Raw genomic sequence first — 20406 nt, 5'->3', positions numbered from 1 at the left:
CTATGATAAATTGGGGCTGTTAGGTGGTGTAATGGGTAGAATACTGGGCCCGGAGTCTGGAAAACTTGAGTTCAAATTCAGCCTCAGACACTTAACTAGCTGTGTGACCCTGGGCAAGTCATTTAACCCTGTCTGCCTCAGTTTTCTCATTTGTAAAATGAACTGGAGAAGGAAATGGCAAACTACTCCAGCCTCTTGGCCAAGAAAACCCCAAATGGGGCCATGAAGAGTTGGATGTAACTGAAAATGACTGAACAACAACAACATATTCACTGATAGGGAAGGCACTAGCCTCAAGGGGCTTCAGGAGAGATTTCCTGCAGAAAGGTGGGGTTTTAGCTAGAACTTGAAGGAAGCTGGGGAGGCTGGAGGGGGAGATAAGAAGGGAGAACATTCCAGGCATGGGGCACAATGGGCAAAAATGCCTGGATTCAAGTGGCGTTACACAGACATAAAAAAAATCCCCATTAAAATTCATCCATGCCACATGCAGACCCCCACTTCTCAAACAATCTCAAACACACAAGGATGATACAATTTTAAGTAAAGAAAAAGAAAGAATTCCAACTAGCAGTATTTCAGGGGTCATTTTTATTATAAATTTAATATGGCTGATTAATGAAAAAAATCACAATGAAGTACCAATAAAATGTCTGTCAATATCAAAAATTTAGCAGCATTTCAATAGTTCCTATACATTAGTCAAGCTTTCTCCTCCCTCACACTTACAAAAAACAGCAGTTGAAGGACTGGGGTAGGATCCTGGCATTGTCATCTCCCATCCTCCAACACACACACTAAGCCAATGGACTTTCTGATCAGTGACCGTTTCGGCTAAAATCAAAACCAGAATTTCCTTCTTGAATTATAACTCAATAGTCCCACAGTGTCCTATCACAGAATATGTAACACTTATTTCAAAGTCTGTGACCGGAGTTTCTTTGATGAGTTTATAGGGGGAGAGAGAGGAAGGGGAGGGATACCATTTGCAGTGCAGACCTGATATTGCACTATTTTATCACATTTCCTTAAAATTGAATATTCTCTCTAATAAACCACAGAACTCTAGAACACTCGAGGTCTTCCTGATATGTGGTATTTGGGCAAAGAGGGGGGTGGAGAGAAGGGAAGGTATGGAGATCGTCGATGTTACATGGGAATGATGGGTACATCAGTCATAAGAAACTACTCTGGGGCCGGTTCAAACATGACTGGTCTTGCCACATCCTGGTTTAATTAGTGGAAACAAGGAAGAAGGAGATAAATATCGTGTGAAAATGTAATACTGGCAAAATACTCCCCTACTTCTTTGGTACTTTCTAAAACTTTCTGATCCGAAATGTATAAGGGAAATGCACCATTAAAAAGTTACAGTTTTAAGTATTTACAAAAGCAATTACAATATATTACACAAGGATCAATACAGTATATGGACAAATTATTCATGAAAGCACTTGTGAACTTTGCTCCAGTATCATTTTCATAGCACAGAAACCATTACAGACCTACATACAGTGTTTTCAAATTTGTGTTATATAGCCTGTACCTCATTTATCTTACAAATGGGGAAAAAAGAGAAGCATTTCCCAATCTACAATTGCCTTTAAAAGGCTTTTACAAACCACCACTGAAATAATTATATACAGATTTATTGGATAATTCTAGGCAATTCTCTCCACCCCATCTCTGAATATATCTGTAGTAGTAGTGCTTCCTACTCTATGTAAATAGTATATATTTAATAGATAAGTAACGGCATCACATGTTATATCACCAATTGAGCACACGTTTTTATAGACAGTAGTTAAGTTAGATGATGGAAGCTGGGATCCTGCCGCTCGGGTGGATAGTGTACTGAGTGGGGTCACTGTCTGTACTCTGGGATACAGCGAAGCTGGTGGCTTAGAGCGAGCATAGATGTGCGTGCTGTAGATGTGTGAGCCATGTGTGTGCCGGGAAGAGCCAGTCACACCATGTCACACTCAAACACACATCGGACTATCCCTTTACTGATGTAGGTAGTTACCTCCTGAAGCCCCTTCACACGTACGGCAGGATGCCATACATTAAAATGGCCATCACGGCGGCGCTGAATAAACCAGCCACCGGGACAGTCACAAACCAGGCCACAAAGATGTTCCGGAAGAGATGCCAGTCGACAGCCTTTCGTGAACGGATCCAGCCCACTGCTACCACGGAGCCGACCTGGAGGGATTTGAGCGTTTACAAGTAAAAACATGGTCTGGCAGAGTAAAAAAAAAGGGTGTTAAAATCAACTAATGCCAGCTTGCTGATACCATGGCTGATCTAAGAGATGAACAAGTCCCAGGACAACTAGTGAAATTATGCCTTCAGCTTTCTATTGCCCACATGTCTCTGAGCTGGGCATTAGTGGACAATCCTGTCTGCCTTCTTGCCACGGCCAGGAAGCTTAAATAATTGTTTCCTATTATAATGTAAATTCAATGTGAAAAGTGAAGAAAACATCTTTGTTTTAAGGTCTGATCAGGTGTCCCCCACCCCCACCCCAGGACTGCCCATTGTACCATCTTCATGGAGAGGCAAGCATAATGTTTACTTCTCAAGTCCCTTTAATACATTTGGAAACAATTCTGAAGCAAAACAGATACTCATTAACACAAACATTACCATTATGTGAGGCATGACTGCCAATTTCTGCATTTCCTACTAGAGACACACAGACATCATAAATCCCCAAATGCCTTAGCGATCTTCTAAACACCTGCTCCTGGTTTTCTAGTGGTTTAGGGGTTGAATTTTAAAAAGCAGACTTTGCTTCAGGGTCTCTAGCCACATTCATACAGTGGGGAAAAAAATGAAATTATTAGAAAGGAATGTCATTGAAGAACACAACTGAGTCATGACTCAGAGTGGGTCTAGACCTTCAAAGGCAGCCCCAAATGACAGGCTAACTGAATGGCACCATGGCACACTCGGGATGCCTCCCTAACAATGCCTGGGCTCTGCTGATTGCCCAGATCTGAGTGCCAGTAAAGACATACTAACCAATCGTCCAGATGGTAAGACTCAGAATCAGAAGGGCTACTGTGAAGTTGCCAGCATCTAAAGACCGCATGCACCTAATGAAGGACAACACTTAGACTTTTATCTGGATGCAAGTGGACCATGCAGCATGGTCCACTGCAAGAAAGTGACGCCTGTGTTCTGTCCTCTCTGCTTCTGTGGGGTGCTGTCGCACAAAGGCCAATGACTTTGGAAGACCAAGGCAAAGGTTTCTGATGACTCAATCATCTCCTTTACCTTCAGTTTCCTTATCTGTAAGACGGGGACAGCAGGATTTGCCTACCTCCTAGGGCTGTTGTGAGGATGGAATAAGAAGCTATGCTTAGGATTTAGAAACGAACACTTCTATCCTCTATCATCAATAACTGACTTTCTTAATGATGACTCCGACACTGCAGAATCTCAAGGGCTGCCTCCATTAAATGTTCCCTCATGGTGAGTGTTGTGTTGGCGTTAGCATTACAGACTTAGAGAGGGAAGGTCAGTGGAGGTCATCTAGCCCAGCCACCCCATTTGGCAGATGAGGAAACTGAGAGGCAGAGGTGTTAAGTGACCTGCCCATGGTCATTCAGATATGGGCCAGAGTCGGGATTCAAACCAAGTCCTTTGACTCTGGTTCCAGTGGCCTTTTATACCCCATGGTACCCGATTGTACCCCATGAATGTCACATGCATGATAACTGATGACTGAGATTCTGATGAAGAATAACCTATTCTTGGACTGTCGGTTGTTACAGGGTTAAGTGACTTGCCCAGGGTCACATGGCTAGTAAGTATCTGGGGCCAGATTTGAACTCAGCAGTGATTCTCCTTGACTCCAGGCCTGGCAATCTATCCACTGCCTATTTTTGGACTTCAGCAGAGGTTATGATAACTTTTTTCCTGTAGAATATATTTCCCATTTATGAAAGGTATAATGCCAGTATAATGCTTTCAGTTTTTCAGATGCAAACAGTAAAGAAAGCCTCAACTAGCCAGGAATGGGAAAGGGAGGGGCCCTGGGGCAGGAGGCAGTCTGAATTCGGAACCCTCCAATCAGAAGGCTTGCCTGCATATGCTTCATAGTGACTCTTCTCTCCAGTAAATGAGAAATGACACTTTACCCCCAATTGGGAAGTTTTTAAGGGATAAGCAAAGAGAACAAGGTCTCTACCTGGGAGGAAAAATCACAACAGTAATTCTTCCCTTCATCAAAACTCACACTTTAGTAGGATTAAATATGTCCCATTTGTCTGTCTAGCTTGCCCAGTTTCTGGGTTAATTTGAATGTGCTTCCTCAGCAAACCCACTGGGAGGGGAAAAGAACCTTAGCTAATTAATGAACTGAGAAAATTCTAACCATAGCTTTCAAAATTCCCTATGCCCAGCAAAGAACTCTTCTTTTTTTTTCTTTTTGAAGGGGGGAAGGCAGGGCAACTGGGGTTAAGTAACTTACCCAAGGTCACATGGCTAGTAAGTGTTAAGTGTCTGCGTTCAAATTTGAACTCAAGTCCTCCTGACTCTAGGGCTGGTGCTCTATTCACTGTACCACCTAGCGGTCCTCAAAGAACTCTCTTCCATTAACACTAATTCTTCAGCTAGCTCTGGTGTACATGAGAAGCAGGATTCTCTTAACTACCTGGTGAATCTTGAAGAGGCAGCATTGGGGAGCAGAGAGAGAAGGGGAGCCTCAGGGACAGAAGAGCCAGGATCCAGGGCTGCTTCTGACACACCCGCTGTGTATACCTGGCCAAGGGAGGTCCATGCCTTCACTGGAAGAGGAATTCCCTACATAGGAAACACAGGTCTGGGCCGGGGTGGGGAACCTGTGGCTTCTAGGCCACATATGGCCCTCCGAGTCTTCAGCGGTGGCCCTTTGACTGAATCCCAACTTCATGTGGCCTCGAGACCAAAGATTCCCCAGTCCTAGTCTGGGCCAAAAAAGCGGGGGTGGAGGGGAAGGGGAAGAGAGAGAGAGAAAGAGAGAGAGAGGGGTTTCTGTATAGAGTGCTGGACATAGATAGCATTGGGAAGACCAGAGTCTAATTCCTGCCTCAGTCACACCTCGGCTGTGGGACCTTGGGCAGGTCACCAAATCTCTTCCCCTTCAGTTGTAAAATGAATCATTAATAGCCCCTGCCTCTTGGAGTTACTGAGATGAAATGGACTCATGAATACAAGTACTCTATAGAAAGCTCACTACTGTTATTTTCATGATAAGAACCTTTGTAACTGGGGAAGTGATTTAACCTCTGTGAGCCTCAGGTAAGTGAGAGGATTTATCCAATCAGTCACAGTACAGGTCATTCAAAATGTAAAACCAAACCAAACAGCTGCCAAACACCCTCCATTCCGTTCCCCCCTACTGGCTGTCTGGAGTCAAGACTACTCCAGCTGAGGGGTTCCTTGTTCTGCCTTTTACCCTCTGGTCTGAACGACCTACACTAATGGAGACCACAAGAGTGTGGATGGTAAGAACTCCCATAGCACTCTCGGGTTTTACACAACTGTCAGAAGAGAAATACAAACAGTGGATGATCCAAAGTCTGCACCTTTTGGAAGTAAAAAGACTATGGAGTTGGGTCTTAATTTGTATCAAAGAGCTCACCAATACTGCCTACAGGTAGTAGTAATGACCATATCATAAGGCAGCTATCTCAAGTTCACTGCAGGAAAGGATCGTTAGCAAATCAGTGAATTTTACTTTTGTGAACACTTCTATTTTTGAGGCTAACTGCCTATTCAATGGTTTGTTTGTTTTGTTTTGTTTTTTTGCTTTGATCCAAAGGTATTATTAAGCTGAAGTGTCTGATGGGCTTAGCTCCTTGGTAATGAAACGTATAATTTAAAAAATGTAAACATATGGGGGCCACTAGGTGGCACAGTGAATAGAGCACCGACCCTGGAGTCAGGAGGACTTGAGTTCAAATCCAGTCTCAAGACAAATCCAGCTTCAGACACTTAACACAAAAAAACTAGCTGTGTGACCTTGGGCAAGTCACTTAGTCCCAACTGCCCCTCCAAAAAGAAAAAGCCAAAAAAAAAAAAAGTAAACATACTTGTGAGAGGTGCTGAAAGGAAGTCAGATGAGGTTCAAGTCCTGCCTGTTAGATTGTAAACTCCTTGAGGGCAGGAAATGTCTTTTGCCACTTTTTGTTACCCTAGAACTTAGTGCATTTCCTGGTACACATCAGGAGCTTAATAAGTGCTTATTGACTGAATCCCTGCCTTTGCTACCAACTAGAAGTACACATAGGGAAATCACTTCACCCCTACTCTATGTCTCAGTTTCCTGACCAGTAAAAACTGAAAGGCTGCACTTGGTCATTTACTAGCGGCCACTAGGACGCTCTCACAAACACAGCTACATGGAAGAGGCTTAGCACCTGGCTGCTGGGCTGGACCTGGGGTCCAGGCTTGTTGTGAGGTACAACTGAGACAGCGCGTGTTAGGAGTGCCTGCGAACCTTAAATCACCATGGAAAAGTCAGCTCAAATGACCACTATTTTTACTGTCATTTTTTTCCCTAAGAGTACTTTCCTTTAGTGCACATTTTGTCATCTGTGAAAGAGGGAGAAGCTGCCCTGCTGTTCAGAAGAGTTGGCACTGGGTGTCTGCTTTTGTTTGCTTATTTGTTTGTTTTTAGCTCTCCAGTGCTTGGTTTTCTGTGGTAAGGGAGAAGGGCACGCCTAAATGAAATACTGATCATTCTAAAAGCTCATTTTCCTTCTTCACTGTCATTTTCTCTGCAAATCTTTGCAAGGAGCTGCAAAGAGCAAAGGTAACAACAACGGGTGCCCTGGGTTTCACCTCCTTGTCCCACTTGCACCAACCACATTCTAAAGTGCTGCTCCAATGATATAAGGGATGGTCAGGGCTCTAGGGTGTCAGCTAATAATAAAGGTAAGCACAATGACAAAAGTGATGGGGAACTGGAGACAGCTCGCTAGGGATGTGGATAACAAACCTCCCCCTCCCTCCCCTGCTCTAGGGTCTGCCTGGTGCCTCACCATGTGTGGCAGGTAGCAGATGCCCACCCCGGGTGCATGTTTCTACTTTACCAATGGTGGTGCTGAACCTTTAGAGAGGGGCAGATTTAACCCAAGTCACACAGCTAGCCAGTGTCTATGCCAGGTTCTGGGACTTTCAACTGCTAGGTTCCTTCCCCTCCACCATGCCTGTTGTCTTCTCAGACAATGTGCATAGAACCATCTAGGACGAAGTAGAAAAACGTCCAAGGGGGTTTCCTCATGATGTATGATTTTACAGTGTGCCATCAGGAGTAGCGGACTGCTTTGGGATTCATGACCCTCCTTCCACAGTGCCAGATTCTTCATCCCATCCCACACTCTCACATATTTCAGCCCACGTATTCCACTCGGGGATCTAGGCATGCAGAAGAAATATTTGGTGGATGACAATCTGACCTAGTGAGTAACTGGAGAGTGTGAATCTGAGCCTGAAGCTCTGACTCAAAGACAGAGTTCTTTCTCATTCAAAGGTAAGGATGTTACCAACTCACCATCCAGGAATGCCTTTTGACCTTTTTATTTTTTTGGAAGAGGGATGGTAGATCTGCTTCCCATATTTCCTTGCCCACAGATGATGCCAAGAGAAGCTGCCTCCTTCTCCTTTCCTTCCAACCCCATCCTTGGCAGTGCCCAGAATGAAAGCTCTTGGGTCACACCCAGGAACATGAGTGCTTTTTCATTAGCAGTAGCCTTCTGAACCACGTGATGACTCTTAGGCCTCCTTTGAGCTGGATTAAGAAATTCTTGGGAGGTACTTGGGAGTACTCACATCACTGGTAATAATTAAACATCACAAAGCAAACAATGCCTCTCTTTCTAAATTTTGACATTATAGATGGGGTTAGTAAAACACGAGCCTGTGTTTGAAGGCTGCTTCATTTCATCGTTCCCCTTGGGGCTGTCTTGCACTCCTGCCTCTGTTCATTTGTCCCTCCTCACCCCCACCCTCGCTCCTGCCATTCCCTGTAGGGACGCCCAAGTTCCCCAGGGTAGGCTTTTTGCAGGACCTCGCTCTCTCTTAAGTTAATGTTACACCCCTAACATTATCTTTGTGTGTGTTTTGTATAGATCCATGTGGGGGGATCATAGGGGATGGATCTCCCCACTCCCACCCCAATCTGCTGGATGGGGACATTTCCCACAGAGCTGGGCATGCAGGGGTTCCTTTGACCATCTGAACACACAGAAACACATAATGTCTCTCTAGGCATGTTGTCTCTCCATTAGAATGCAAACGCCACGAGGCCAAGGGAATGCTTCTTTTGTGTTTCTCTGTTCCCAGGGAAGAGTGTTTAATAGGTGCTTAGTAAATGTTTGACTGATAAAATTTACATTAAGAATTTCCTTTTCAGATTCCATTTCCTCAGGACTCACATTCACTAATCAGATTATTCCTCCTAGGTGACAGAAGGTCTTAACCTACACTACTAATAGTAGGCATTTCAGGAGCAGTGGAAGGCTAATATGAAATGTAAATATCTGGTCTCCAGGAGCAGTTCTCTGATGTGTAGGGGTGGGTCTAATGATGTTTTAGTACTTAAAAAAAAAAAAAAAGAAAGAAAAACCTGTGATTCCATCAGAGTACTCCATGACTTATCTTCCCCCCACAAATTTCTCTGGTCAAAAAAATTCATGACCTATTGGCCAATCTCCTGCTGACCTTTCTCCTTACACTGGTCACTGGTTGGCAGGCACATAGTTCTTCACTGGGGCCACCCTGAAAGCCTTTCTAGCCTGGTAGACTTGGCAGAGCTTTTGACACCTTGGCAGAAGTGGTTAGGCTCACCTCCAGCAGAACAGGAGTTCAGGGGAGGGGTCTATAGAAAGAGTTATTTATAATGCAAAGTTTCACAAGCAAAGAGAATTGCTTCTTTATTGAAGCCTGAACACTGAACGAGGTTTTCTAGGCACCCCTCTCCCATGATTTATGTGCTAATATTGCTCTAATACTCATATTCTTCTATTTCTGGAGTTCTTATCTTGTGTCACAGACACTCTTTTGGCAGTCAGTCTCAGGAAGGCTATGGACCTCTTCTCAAAACAAAATTTTTAAATGTACAAAAAGAAACACATATAGTTGCAAAGGAAACCAATTATACTGAAATGCATTTATCAAAAACACATTTTTTTAAAAAGTAATAGGCTCCAGATGGTTCCAAGACAACTATTATTTCCCAAAACATCCTTTGTCTCTGATATGATTAAAGTTGAGGAAATGCTGAGATGTTTATCTAGGTAAGAGGAACTGACATTTAACAGACTGACAGTGTTTGAAAGATACTTTAAAATAAAATAGCTTATACACTTTTTGTTGGTTGTCCCAAATTTAGCTGAGGTTTGCAAATCACAGGACAAATTCTTTATTGAAATTAAACCTAACTATATTATTCTAGCATAAATACATTGCTTATGATTCCTTTTTCATTACCATCTAAGTTCACCGATTGACTTGTAGAAAACTATATTTTAAGATAAAGTATTGGAGTTTGTTATTCATATGGAGGTTGTACTTCTTAGTTTCCAAGTAGTTTACATTCGGGATACTGGTGGTATCAGCAAGATTGGCATTACTTATTATTAAATCCTGTTGTAGGATTTAATTATTATATTAAAAACAACATGACAAGTTAGTTTGTTAATAAACATTTTGATGAATGAAAAGTTAGAAAAGCAGTTAGCAAAACTAGAGAAACTAAAGAAATAATCTGCAATATTTTGAATTCTTTAGTTGCTTTGAAACAGTTTGATTCCATTAGGATTGCACCTCATGTAGTGTCCATGTTCATTCACAAACAAACAATACTTCCCTCCTCTCCAACCCAAGTTAAAAAAAATATATTTTTTAGAAAAGGAATGTAGTTGGTGACATGCACTCCTAACACACATTAAGATACAATCTTAAAAAGCCCAACAGTTATTTGTGACCCACAAGTGCTTTGGAAAGGCCACCCTTTCCTGAACTATCCATGTGAGCCTGGCCATGTCACTGCTTTGGGTCTCACTTCCCTCAACTGTAAAATGAAGGGTTCGACCAGAAGGCCTCACAGGTTCTTTCTAAGGCCTGTGGTTCTAGAGTGGTAAGAGCTGAAAAAAAAAAATATTCACTTCTAATGACAGGAACAGAACAACTCACCCTAAAGGGTATTTTTAAAAAATCACTTTTCTCCCCTTGGAGCTAGGGAGGAATTTCCATACTTTGTGGTGAAAAAAAAAATCCTCTCCCTACTACTGATGAATTTTTTATACACAAAGTAAGGGTCCTTGGTTAGTCTTAAATAGTAATTATGACCAATTTAGAACCTTCCCTCAGCAATGCTGTGTGTAACTTTATTAGAAAATCACTTCTAGTCCATTCTTTTTTGATGCAGCCCATAGCATCTGTGGGTGAATTCAGAAGCATCTAGGAAAATTGGGAAGCGTGTTTTAATTTGTAGAGTATGAATAATAATGGGCATTCCTGGATGTATTCCAATGTGTTTGGCAATTTTTCTGCAACCTCTCCATTTATCTACTATGACAGGAATTATCCTTTGCATTCTTTTGAGTAAGATGCTCAATCACTTCTAGGCAAATAGAGATCGTGGAGTGCAATTATCATCGCCCTCATTTCCTAAAGAAGAGGAGACTGAGGTTCAGGAAGCGTTGCTTGCCCAGTCATAAGGTTAGTTTTGGTGCCAGGTTTTGAAACCAGGAATGCTGACTCCAAGACTAACGCTGTTCCCACTCCCCCCTCCCCCTGCTATTGGAGGTCAACTTCATGACTGACTTGTAAACTGGAAATGACCATGATACATGGCGGTCCCTTTGAGGGCTACCCAAGGAAAGCAAACTGAAACAACTGTTTATTTCGATTTCATTTGGATGATTGATTTTAGCTTGATTTCCTCTATCAACTCCCAATACCTTGCAGTGAGTGGAGCTGATTGGAATGCCCCCATTTGAGGCTAATAGCACGGTTAACGCACACATTACTTCAATGCAAAATCCACTGTGGAAACAATGAAAGAAAGAGAAGAAAAAGGACAAATGGAGAACCCGCAGCATAGATTTGATGAGGGGAAGCCCTTGCCATGCGTGCATGCATCAAGGAAGCGATGTCCCAGCTGCTGGACAGGAAGTGAGAGCTCGGGGCCAAGCTCGAGTGGCACAGCCTGGGAAAGGCTGCACCATCCACTTCCGAGTGTTGTAGAAAACACAGAATACTCTTGATCGCAAGGTGCCATTGTCAGCAAAGCTGGGCAGGCGCCTGTTTCGAAAAGAGCCACTCGCGGTGCACAAAGCTACGTACAGGCATCAGCTTTCCCACCTTCCCTTTGCCACTCGAAACTGACCCTGGCAGCCCGAGGACTGAAGTCCAGGGGGACCCCCCGCCTGGACTGCAGTCGCTTGGCAGAGGCATACCTTGCAGTGTGTAGTACTGACAGGAAGTCCAACATTGGAAGCTATCACAACTGTGAACGCCGAAGCCAATTCAATAGTGAATCCACTGCAGGGGGCATAAGAAAACACTGCACAGTCATTCTTTGTATCAGTCCTAAGTGACACCGGGCAGGGTGCCAGAGTCTTACCAGAATACTCTTTGGTTCAATTGTTTACTGCTGACTGTCCCAGAATCACATTAACAGAACAAGAGACTGATGGATGGAGACAATGCACACTCATAAATCTGCATTAGCGTGTGCAGAGCTTCCGATCTAGCCTTTCTACTCTTAAAACCACACATTCATCGGAGCAAACTGTTAGAGGCCATGGAAGTGTGACAAACATAAATAAGGGAGACATTCTCAATTTTTGGAGGAGTCTTGGTGCTCGCTTTATAGATCTGTGCTTATTAGGGAATCAGCAGACTCCTCAGCTCACAGGGATTTCTGTAAACCAGATCTCTATCAGGACCTTTATTAAAATTATCAAGGGAAAAGAAATTTACAATTAGAAATAAAAGGAAATCAACCACAGTTCAACATCTATCTACCCATCCTTCCATCCGTCCATCCATCCTTCATCCATTGGTTTGTAAATAGGCATCATACTAGGTGCTGAGTCACTCACACTGATAACTTTGCACTCACCTAGATGGGGTGATTGGAGTGAGGTCTTTCCCCATTGTCTGGATAACTCTTCTCCCCCAAACCCAGAGACCTGCACAAATTCCAACTCCTCCATAGAACAGCAACCAGACTGGAGTCACTGCTTCTTGTAGCACCCCACCTTGCTGGTAAATAAGCCAGAGAGCTACCAGAGGGCCAATTGCATTACTAGGAGGGGAAAAAACAATCATACATACAAGTTATACGGCACCTAATTCTCCAAGCTCATTTCCTAGTCCTATGGTTCACTCTCCAGGGTTTCAGGTTTGTCTACATAATAATACTCTTGCAGTGAAATGTAATTTTTTAAAGAAGACAAACTAGTTATAAAAGAGGTCATTTCGTTTTAAGGAAACTATAGGCATAGAAACTAAGCCCAGGCACAAGCCAACCAAGTCCAAGATAGTCCTCCTTCACAATATCTCTCACAGCTTTCCCTTCCTTCCTCTCCCCACTGCCAGCACTCAAATTTAGTTCTTAGCACTATGGCCCTTCCTTCTTAACTAGACTCTGCTTCTCAGTCTCTTTGTCGTCCCACTAAAGCTGCCCACCACGGTAAGGTTAACGGTCCTTTGCCATCAATTGCTCCCCACGCCCCACAGGACAAAGGCTAGGACCTCAGCCCTCCCACCCAGCGTCTCTTACTAGCTTTCTTTCCCACTCCTCTCTCCTATGCACCCCTCCCCTGGCACCTCCAGGCCTCTGCTGCCCGGCCTCCCGGCCCTCACCTGTAGCCCCAGCCTCTTTCCAAGTTCCTTTTGGGGCCTCCCGTAGGAGGTGATTTCTGACCCTCTCCCCACCCCTACTGCCTCTCCTCCTTCATTTACCCTGCTTTTGTTCTTCTATGTGTGCATGGCACTGCTCGGGGAGCCCCTGGAGGGGGGGAATGTGTGAGGGTCAAGTTCAGGGCCCGGACCCAAGAGCCGCCACTGCGCTGGGCTGGACTAGAGAGCCTGCACCCACACCTCCCCGCTCTGCTCCTAGTCCTGACTGTCTTTCTGCTTACGCCCAGAAGCTCGCTGAGAAGCGCACAGACCCCAGGGCCGGCGGCGGGCAGCGGGGCTGGGGCCAGCCCTCTGTCACCCTCACCTCACGTCGTTGCCGCCGTGGGCAAAGGAGCCGAAGCAGGCGGTGAGGACCTGCAGGAAATGGAAGAGGAGGTGCACCTCAGACGAGTCCTTCTCCTCCTTCTCCTCCTCGCCGGGGTCCTCCAGGGGCTGGCCGGCGTCGGCCAGCTCCGAGGCCAGCCTCATCTCCACGCCGCCTTCCTCGGCCTCGATCTCAGCCTCGGCCACGGCGTTGCAGTAGCTGGAGTAGCTGTCGTAGCGGAGCCTCTTCTTGGAGTAGGTCACGGCGTCGCTCACCAGCTTCTCGCTGTCTTCGGGCGCCGAGGACGAGTCGGCGGCGGCCTTGAAGGCCGAGTGCACGGGCATCCCGCAGATGGCCGCCGTGTAGCAAGTATAGCTGTTGTTGCGGCGGAGCAGCTTGTAGTTGCTTTCCTGCAAGGGCTTCTCGTCAGGCCCCCTGTCCAGGTGGATTTTGTGCAGCAAGTCCTTGTAGAGCCCCGAGTCCTTGTGCACGGTGTGATAGACGTGCCCGTCGCTCCTCATCTGGCTGTCAAAACCAAAGGTGCCGTTGGACACGGGGGACTTGACGGAGCCGTGCGTCATGGAAAGCGCCCTTCCTGCGGAGGGCAGACAAGAGTTCTCACTGTGCCAAGTATAATTACAAAAGCACGAAGTAATGATGTTTTTACAAGTATGTCAAATTCCCTTTAATGAAAAAAAAAGGAGCCTCCAGGAATCACTGCTGTGTGTCCACAGACTAAAGGGGACAGGGATAAGCTGGCAGGTTTGGTGGAACTCTATGTCCCCACTGGTTTACAGGATCCAATGAAAATGCTGGCTCTGCTTCTATGTCCACTGGTCTTGACCCCCGGATCATGACCCTTATCCCACTTCCCCATTCTGGTGCCTGGATTTCCTCCCTTCTGACCAGGCTGCTCCGCTGCTCCCTCGCTCCCTAGTTCCCAGCCCATTTTACCTGTGCAGTTTTACTCAGATGAGGGGAACCATTGCAAAGCTATTCCAGTCCTTGGTCTCACCCCACTGATGAGTCTCAGGGATCCCTGGAAGGCTAAATTTGCCAGCTTTTATTCGGATCCCGAGTTCTCCTCACTTCCTTTCTCACATTTTCAGCATTTTCGCAGACATCTGAGGACCCAGGTCCTATTGCTGGATCTTGTGTCCCGTGAATTCCTGGGCCCTGTACCCCTCCTCTCTTTTCTATACTGTAGCTACTCTCACAGGTATCTAGCTAGCTGGGAATATGTAGGCAATTTTCTCCCTTCCCTTTCCTTTTCAGTTAAAAGCCTTTTGATTAGACTTGTCCAGGCAAATGCATTTTTCACCAGCTCCTCTTAGATGTACTCTATATTTAGCCATGGGTCCTTCATTCTTTTATTTTAAGCTATGGCCCAGCAGTTATGTGTTATTGAAAAGTCTGACTGCCACAGCAAAAGGAGATACTTTTGTCAGGTCTATGTGATACAGACATTTTACATTCTTTGGATCAAATTAGTTCTTGATTCCCTTGGTCCTAAGATAGTAACATTGGAAAGCTGCTCTAAGGACATCCTTCAGCAAGGCCCATAAGGACCTTGGGGGCTGTGTCTTTGCCCATTATCCCCAGAGGTATTTGGGAAGAGAGTGGTTGGTTCTGGCCTTTCACTAGGTGCAATGTTATTTGTCTACCCTACACCTCTAAGTACTGGAGTGAAGCCAGCAGCTGTATGGAGGAGGAGAACAGAGACACAACCTGGCAGGAAATTTCCCTTCATTGTGGAAAAAAGAAGATTACTGAATGTAGCACCTTAAATCAGTGGTTTATGCGTCAATATTCAGATGACTGATGTGGGTACTCCTTTCACAGATACAGATTGCAACGACCTCACATTCTGAAGCAGTCAGCAGCACTTCTAGAAGTGGCAGGCGCCCAATCAAAAGGGGCAGACTGTGCTTTCTGCTCTTTTGCTAAACTCTCCCCCTGCGAGGCAGGGGCTACCTGGACCTAATTTATGCCTATGGAGAAAATAAAAGAGGTCCCTGGTAAGTGGCTGCCTCCTCTGTCCACATGCTACCTTGCTGTGCTTCTAGCCACACTCTCCTACACTTATTTATTCCTCAAAAACAGCCCCCAGGGAGTCACTGCTGCAAGCGAAGAAAATACACATGGCTAAAGTGGGTATCAGTGTAAGCATACACTGTATGACATCGTGGCAGTCTTTGATAACCCAAATGACACAGATCTTTCAGAAGCAGATTCTTTCTATGTTAGGGAAACACCCCCAGCTCCAGCCCAAACACACCTCTGCATCCTGGCCTGGTCTCCTGAGTATTCTTCAGGCTCTAGATTTTGGTAGGATGATGAACTTTAGGGAAATCATCGAGGACACCAATGAAATATAACTTGTACAGAAATCCCTGCTTCACTCCTTACCATATGGCACTCGTGAATGGCTTCCGTTTACTGTGCCTTCTGACACTCCAGGAGCCTCAGGGGCCGAGCCCGTGAGGGGGACAGTGCTGTCATCGTTTGTCTTGGCACCGGGGAGTTCCTTAAATACCGGGGACTCTGTGTCTTGGATTTTATGGAGACTTTCATTAGATATTCTCGACAAGGCACCCTCTTTCTTTAATTTTCCTAAAACAAACAAACCACAGTTAAGACTATAACTTATTCCTTCATAAAGCAAAAGGATATTTATAAATAAAAATAATAGTTAACATTCACAAATACGACTTTAGAATTTGATAAGTTCTTTACATACATTATTTCATTTGAATCTCACAACAACTCTATAAGGTAGGTGCAGTTGTTATCCCCATTTTACAGATAAAGAACCCAAGACTGAGAGAAATTAAGTGACCTGCCCAAGGTCAGAGTTAGTCAAGTGTCACTCTGAGTAAAATTCAGCTCTTCTTAACTTCAAGTCCAGTGAGCTGGACATTCACTATGCCAAGTCATCCTTAACCAGAAAATGATTCTGACTAGTGCTTAAACATAATTTTATTTTTAAATGATATTTTATTTTTTCCCAATTACATATAAAGACATTTTTAATATTCATTTTTTTTTGTTTTTTTGGAGGGCAATTGGGATTAAGTGACTTGCTCAAGGTCACAGGGCTAGTTTTTGTGTTAAGTGTCTGAGGCCGGATCCGAACTCAGGTCCTCCTAATTCCAGGGCCGGCACTCTATTCATTAAGCCACCTAGCTGCCCCCTTAACATTCATTTTTAAAAAAAATTTATGAGTTCTAATTTTTTTTCCTCCATTCCTTAGCTCCTTCCCTTTCTGAGACAGTAATTTGGTATAGGTTATACATGTATAATCATGTAAAACATTTAAATGTAATTTTTTTAAAAACCTCAGTAGTGTCCACACCACAATATGTTTTAAACTGGAGTGTATTTAGTATTTCCTTTGGAAACCAAGAAAACATTAGCTACATCTAGATAGGGAAGTGAAGTGTGGAGTTGAAGACAATGTTACACACACACACAAAATTTAAGTCTGAAAACTCTGCAACTGAGGGGAAGAAAGAGAGTTTAAGAACTCAATTATTCAAATTGGTGCTCTAATTACACTGAACTGACAATCTGATAACTATCACTGAAATCATTACTCTTTACTGCCACACACTGATGCTTGTCTGAAGCTCTTCATATAGAAGAGCTCTCATATATAGCTCTTCCATAGCTCTTCAGATGGAGCTCAATAAACCATTAGTCTAATTTGTGTGTATGTGTGCACTCTCAATTCACTGAAAACATGTCAATCCTTTTCTGTCAGACAAACAAGGAAATTCTTTTTGATTTTTATAAAAATTTTCATAATTTAAAAAGTAATAGTGGATTTCAAAATAACCTGTCCCCAATATATTTATTTATTTATTTATTTTTAAAGCAATCAGGGTTAAGTAACTTGCTCAAGGTTACACAGCCAGTTATTATTTCTGGGTGTGGTGCTGAGTATCTGAGCCCGGATTTGATCCAGGTCATCCCGACACTGGAGCCGGTACTCTTACTCGCTGAGCCACCTGGCTGCCCCTAAGCAATTGGGGTTAAGTAACTTGCTCAAGGTTACACGGCCAGGTGTTTCTGGGTGGGTGCCAAGTGTCTTGAGCCCGGGATTCGATCTCCAGGTCTTCTCAACACTGGAGCCGGTGCTCTTACTCGCTGTGCTACCTGGCCGCCCCCCAATATATTTATAATCTAGTTGGGAAGACAAAACTTACTTATACAATAAAACAATTAAAGAAGAATATAATAAAGGCACAACAAAGTACCAACGTGTGTAGCAGAGCCAATAAGTACAATCAGAGTTAGGAAAGTGAGAATGACATGGACTACAGAGTCAGGGCAAGGACGGGGCAAGTATGTGATATGTTTATACATGTATCTTTCTTACCACTTAAAATGTATCATAATGTCAAATGTAAACAATTTTATGATAACCTGCTGACGGTTCTTACCCATGCCTTATATTATAGTCTCTTCATTATATAACTGAGAGTTAAGTGTAACTAAAGATTAAGGAACTGGAAGCTTTTTGGCGATCAAAATACATAGGACCTTACCTTCTATCTTCCTCTTCATCCATGGACAAACGACCAACCACACAAAAATAGCAAATACAATAGCAATGCCAAATGAAATGAGAGCTATTGCCCATATCGGAAGAACCAAACCTAATACTGTGAAAAAAAAAAAAAAAACACAACACAATATTTAATGTATTTTCCTTAATTGAGCACAAATAAGAATCATATTAATATTTATACTTTTTATTTAATTCAAATATTTATTAAACTTCTATGTGCAAAACACCATGCTAGGCACTGAGGGAGAGTGTGGTATAATATGAAGGCACAAGGCTAGAAGTTAACAGATAACCTGGGATCTACTCTGGTTCTGAAATGAGGTCTGTGAGACCTCAGACAAAGTAGTGCAATTTTCTAAGCCTTGGTTTACTGTTTTGTTAAATGAGGCTTGATTTGATGATCTCCACAGTCCCTTCCAACTCTTAAGTCCTGGGATAGAGCCAGGGATAAATAGCACACTTGCCAACAAGCTAGAAAAGTAGAAAAGATATGTACACAAATAAGTATAATAAAGCAAATGCAGAAAAATGGCACAATGAGGAATGGGAACTCCAAGAAGGAAGAAAAGGCATGTCCAGTTGGGGCACCAGGGAAGGCTTCACAGGTGCTTCAGCAGGGCTTTAAAGAATGTGGGATTTCAGTAGGTGAAAATGATGGAGAGGAGTAGCCAGGAAGAGATGGCCTCAATACTGGCATATAGAAAGGGAGACAGAAGCCATGTTTGGGAAACAGCGGGTGATACAGTTTGGCTAAAGCATTAATCTTATGATAGAGAATAGTGTGAGACTAGGCTGTGAAGGTAGGCTTTAGTCAGAGTAGAGCGGGTAATGTGGGCTGTGCAGCATGACACGATCAAACCTGCCCATCAGGAAGATGGTTCTGGCAGTGCTGCGTAGGATGGACTGGAGAACAGGGAGAACTACAGAGAGGGAGACCAGCTGGGAAGCTATGATGGTGAGGGAGTGAGATACTTGCCATATGGTCATATGGGCAGTGAGAGGACAGAGGCAGTGTTTGTAGAGTTAATCAAGAGAACTTGACAAACACATGTAAAGGCAAGAGAGAAAGAGTAAAAAATGACACAAAAGTTTAGAATATGATTAGGAGAGAGTATTAAGGCAGCTATTAGTATTATTAACAATAATAACAGTATTACTAACAGTAATAGGGCACCTAACAGCAAATGGACACATAGTTGGCACCATGGACAGAGCCCTAAACTTGGAGTCAGGAAAATATGAATTCAAATCTAGACTGAGATGCTTCTTAGCTATGTGACCTGGGTCAAGTCACTTAACTGCATGTGCCTCAGTTTTCCCATCTGTAAAATGGGGATAATATTAGCACCTATCTCACAAGGTGGTTATGAGGCTTAATTGAAATAATATTTGTAAAGCCCAGAGCCTGGCACATGGTAATAAATGATAACTATTATTTTATTATTTTACTTACTTATATTATTTAAATGAATAAGTTCCCTTAACAGAGAAGTTGGGTAGAGAACAATTTTTTTTTTCTGGACAAGGTAACAGTTTTGGGAACCATGAAGAGTGGTTGAACCTGGCATACAGGTGGAGATGTCCATCAGGTAAATGAAAATACAGAAAAAACCAGCAGGTCAGAGGTAGAGGGACAAATCTTGTTTTCACCTATAAGGAAGTACAGCTGCAAATGCAGACATATGTGCTGCAGCCCAGGAGGAGAACAGAGAGAAAGAAAAGAAGGGGGGGGTGGGCCTGAGGAACGTCTATGCATTCTAGAAGAGAGAAAGCAGATGGAGAGCTAACAAAGGAGAAGGAAAAAGACGTAAGAGGAGAACCACAAGGGGGTGGCTTTGAGGAGGGAGGGAGAGACTAATGCTGTTAAATCTTAGAGGTGAGTCAAGGAGGATAAGCAGAAAAGGCCACTGGATTACCAACAAAGCACAGCAGCAAAGAGAAGTTACATTTAAAATAACAAAGATCAGGAATAGAATATGTTTGGGAAAGTATGTGTATATGTGTATATGTGTATGTGTATGTATGTATGTATGTATATACCTACAGCTATAGAGAAACATCTAAACTTTATCGTAGCCTTCTGGGAAGGGTGAGGGAAGGAAAAAAAAAAGAAGAAAGTAAAAAAAATGCACAGCCGAGAACAAAGGAAAACTTACAAGAAAGCAAGGAGAAGATGGACAATTCTCAGCACAAGTATTATTTATACTTGTTATTATTTATACATACAGGCTTTCTTGAAATGAAAATTTTAATTATTTACATATTTTGAATCCTCTCTTATGTTCTACTATATACACAACATGCTTTTTTTTCCCTTTCTTTGTATTTAAGTTCCAATATTTAAGTTTATGATATGTTTTTATTTCTTTTCTCTATTCTGTATTTATATTCTGGCCCTTGAGTCTAAAATAAAGTTTTAAAAAACAAAACAAAAAATAAAAATAAATAAAATAAAACAACTGCACACAATATAAAATACTTGGGAATCTATCTGCTAAGACAAACCAAGGAACTTATATGAACATAATTACAATAAACTTTTCACACAAACAAAATTAGATCTAAACAACTGGAAAAATATTAATTGCTCATGGGTAGGCTG

At 43.2% G+C, this 20406-nt stretch overlaps 1 protein-coding gene across 7 annotated transcripts in view; it reads right to left on the bottom strand.

The window, feature by feature from the left end:
* Positions 1-576: 576 nt before the first annotated feature.
* Positions 577-20406, bottom strand: part of SLC20A2 (solute carrier family 20 member 2) — a 116619-nt gene continuing 96789 nt past the window's right edge. For all 7 annotated transcript variants that reach the window (XM_069075807.1, XM_069075806.1, XM_069075805.1 and 4 more), the window contains exons 7-12: positions 17782-17898; positions 15641-15844; positions 13232-13826; positions 12125-12310; positions 11457-11541; positions 577-2205 (exon numbers count right to left, since the gene is read on the bottom strand). In XM_069075807.1, the coding sequence (XP_068931908.1) occupies positions 2041-2205; positions 11457-11541; positions 12125-12310; positions 13232-13826; positions 15641-15844; positions 17782-17898 (1352 nt within the window). In that variant the 3' untranslated portion in view covers positions 577-2040. The remainder of the gene's footprint in view (positions 2206-11456; positions 11542-12124; positions 12311-13231; positions 13827-15640; positions 15845-17781; positions 17899-20406) is intronic.

Source organism: Petaurus breviceps, unplaced genomic scaffold (assembly GCF_028583685.1).
Source record: "Petaurus breviceps papuanus isolate PSGF00001 unplaced genomic scaffold, PetGlider_PUasm1.0 90919, whole genome shotgun sequence".
Taxonomy (NCBI): domain Eukaryota; kingdom Metazoa; phylum Chordata; class Mammalia; order Diprotodontia; family Petauridae; genus Petaurus; species Petaurus breviceps.
Note: the sequence above shows the minus strand (reverse complement) of the source record. Positions and strands in the feature narration are given on the sequence as shown.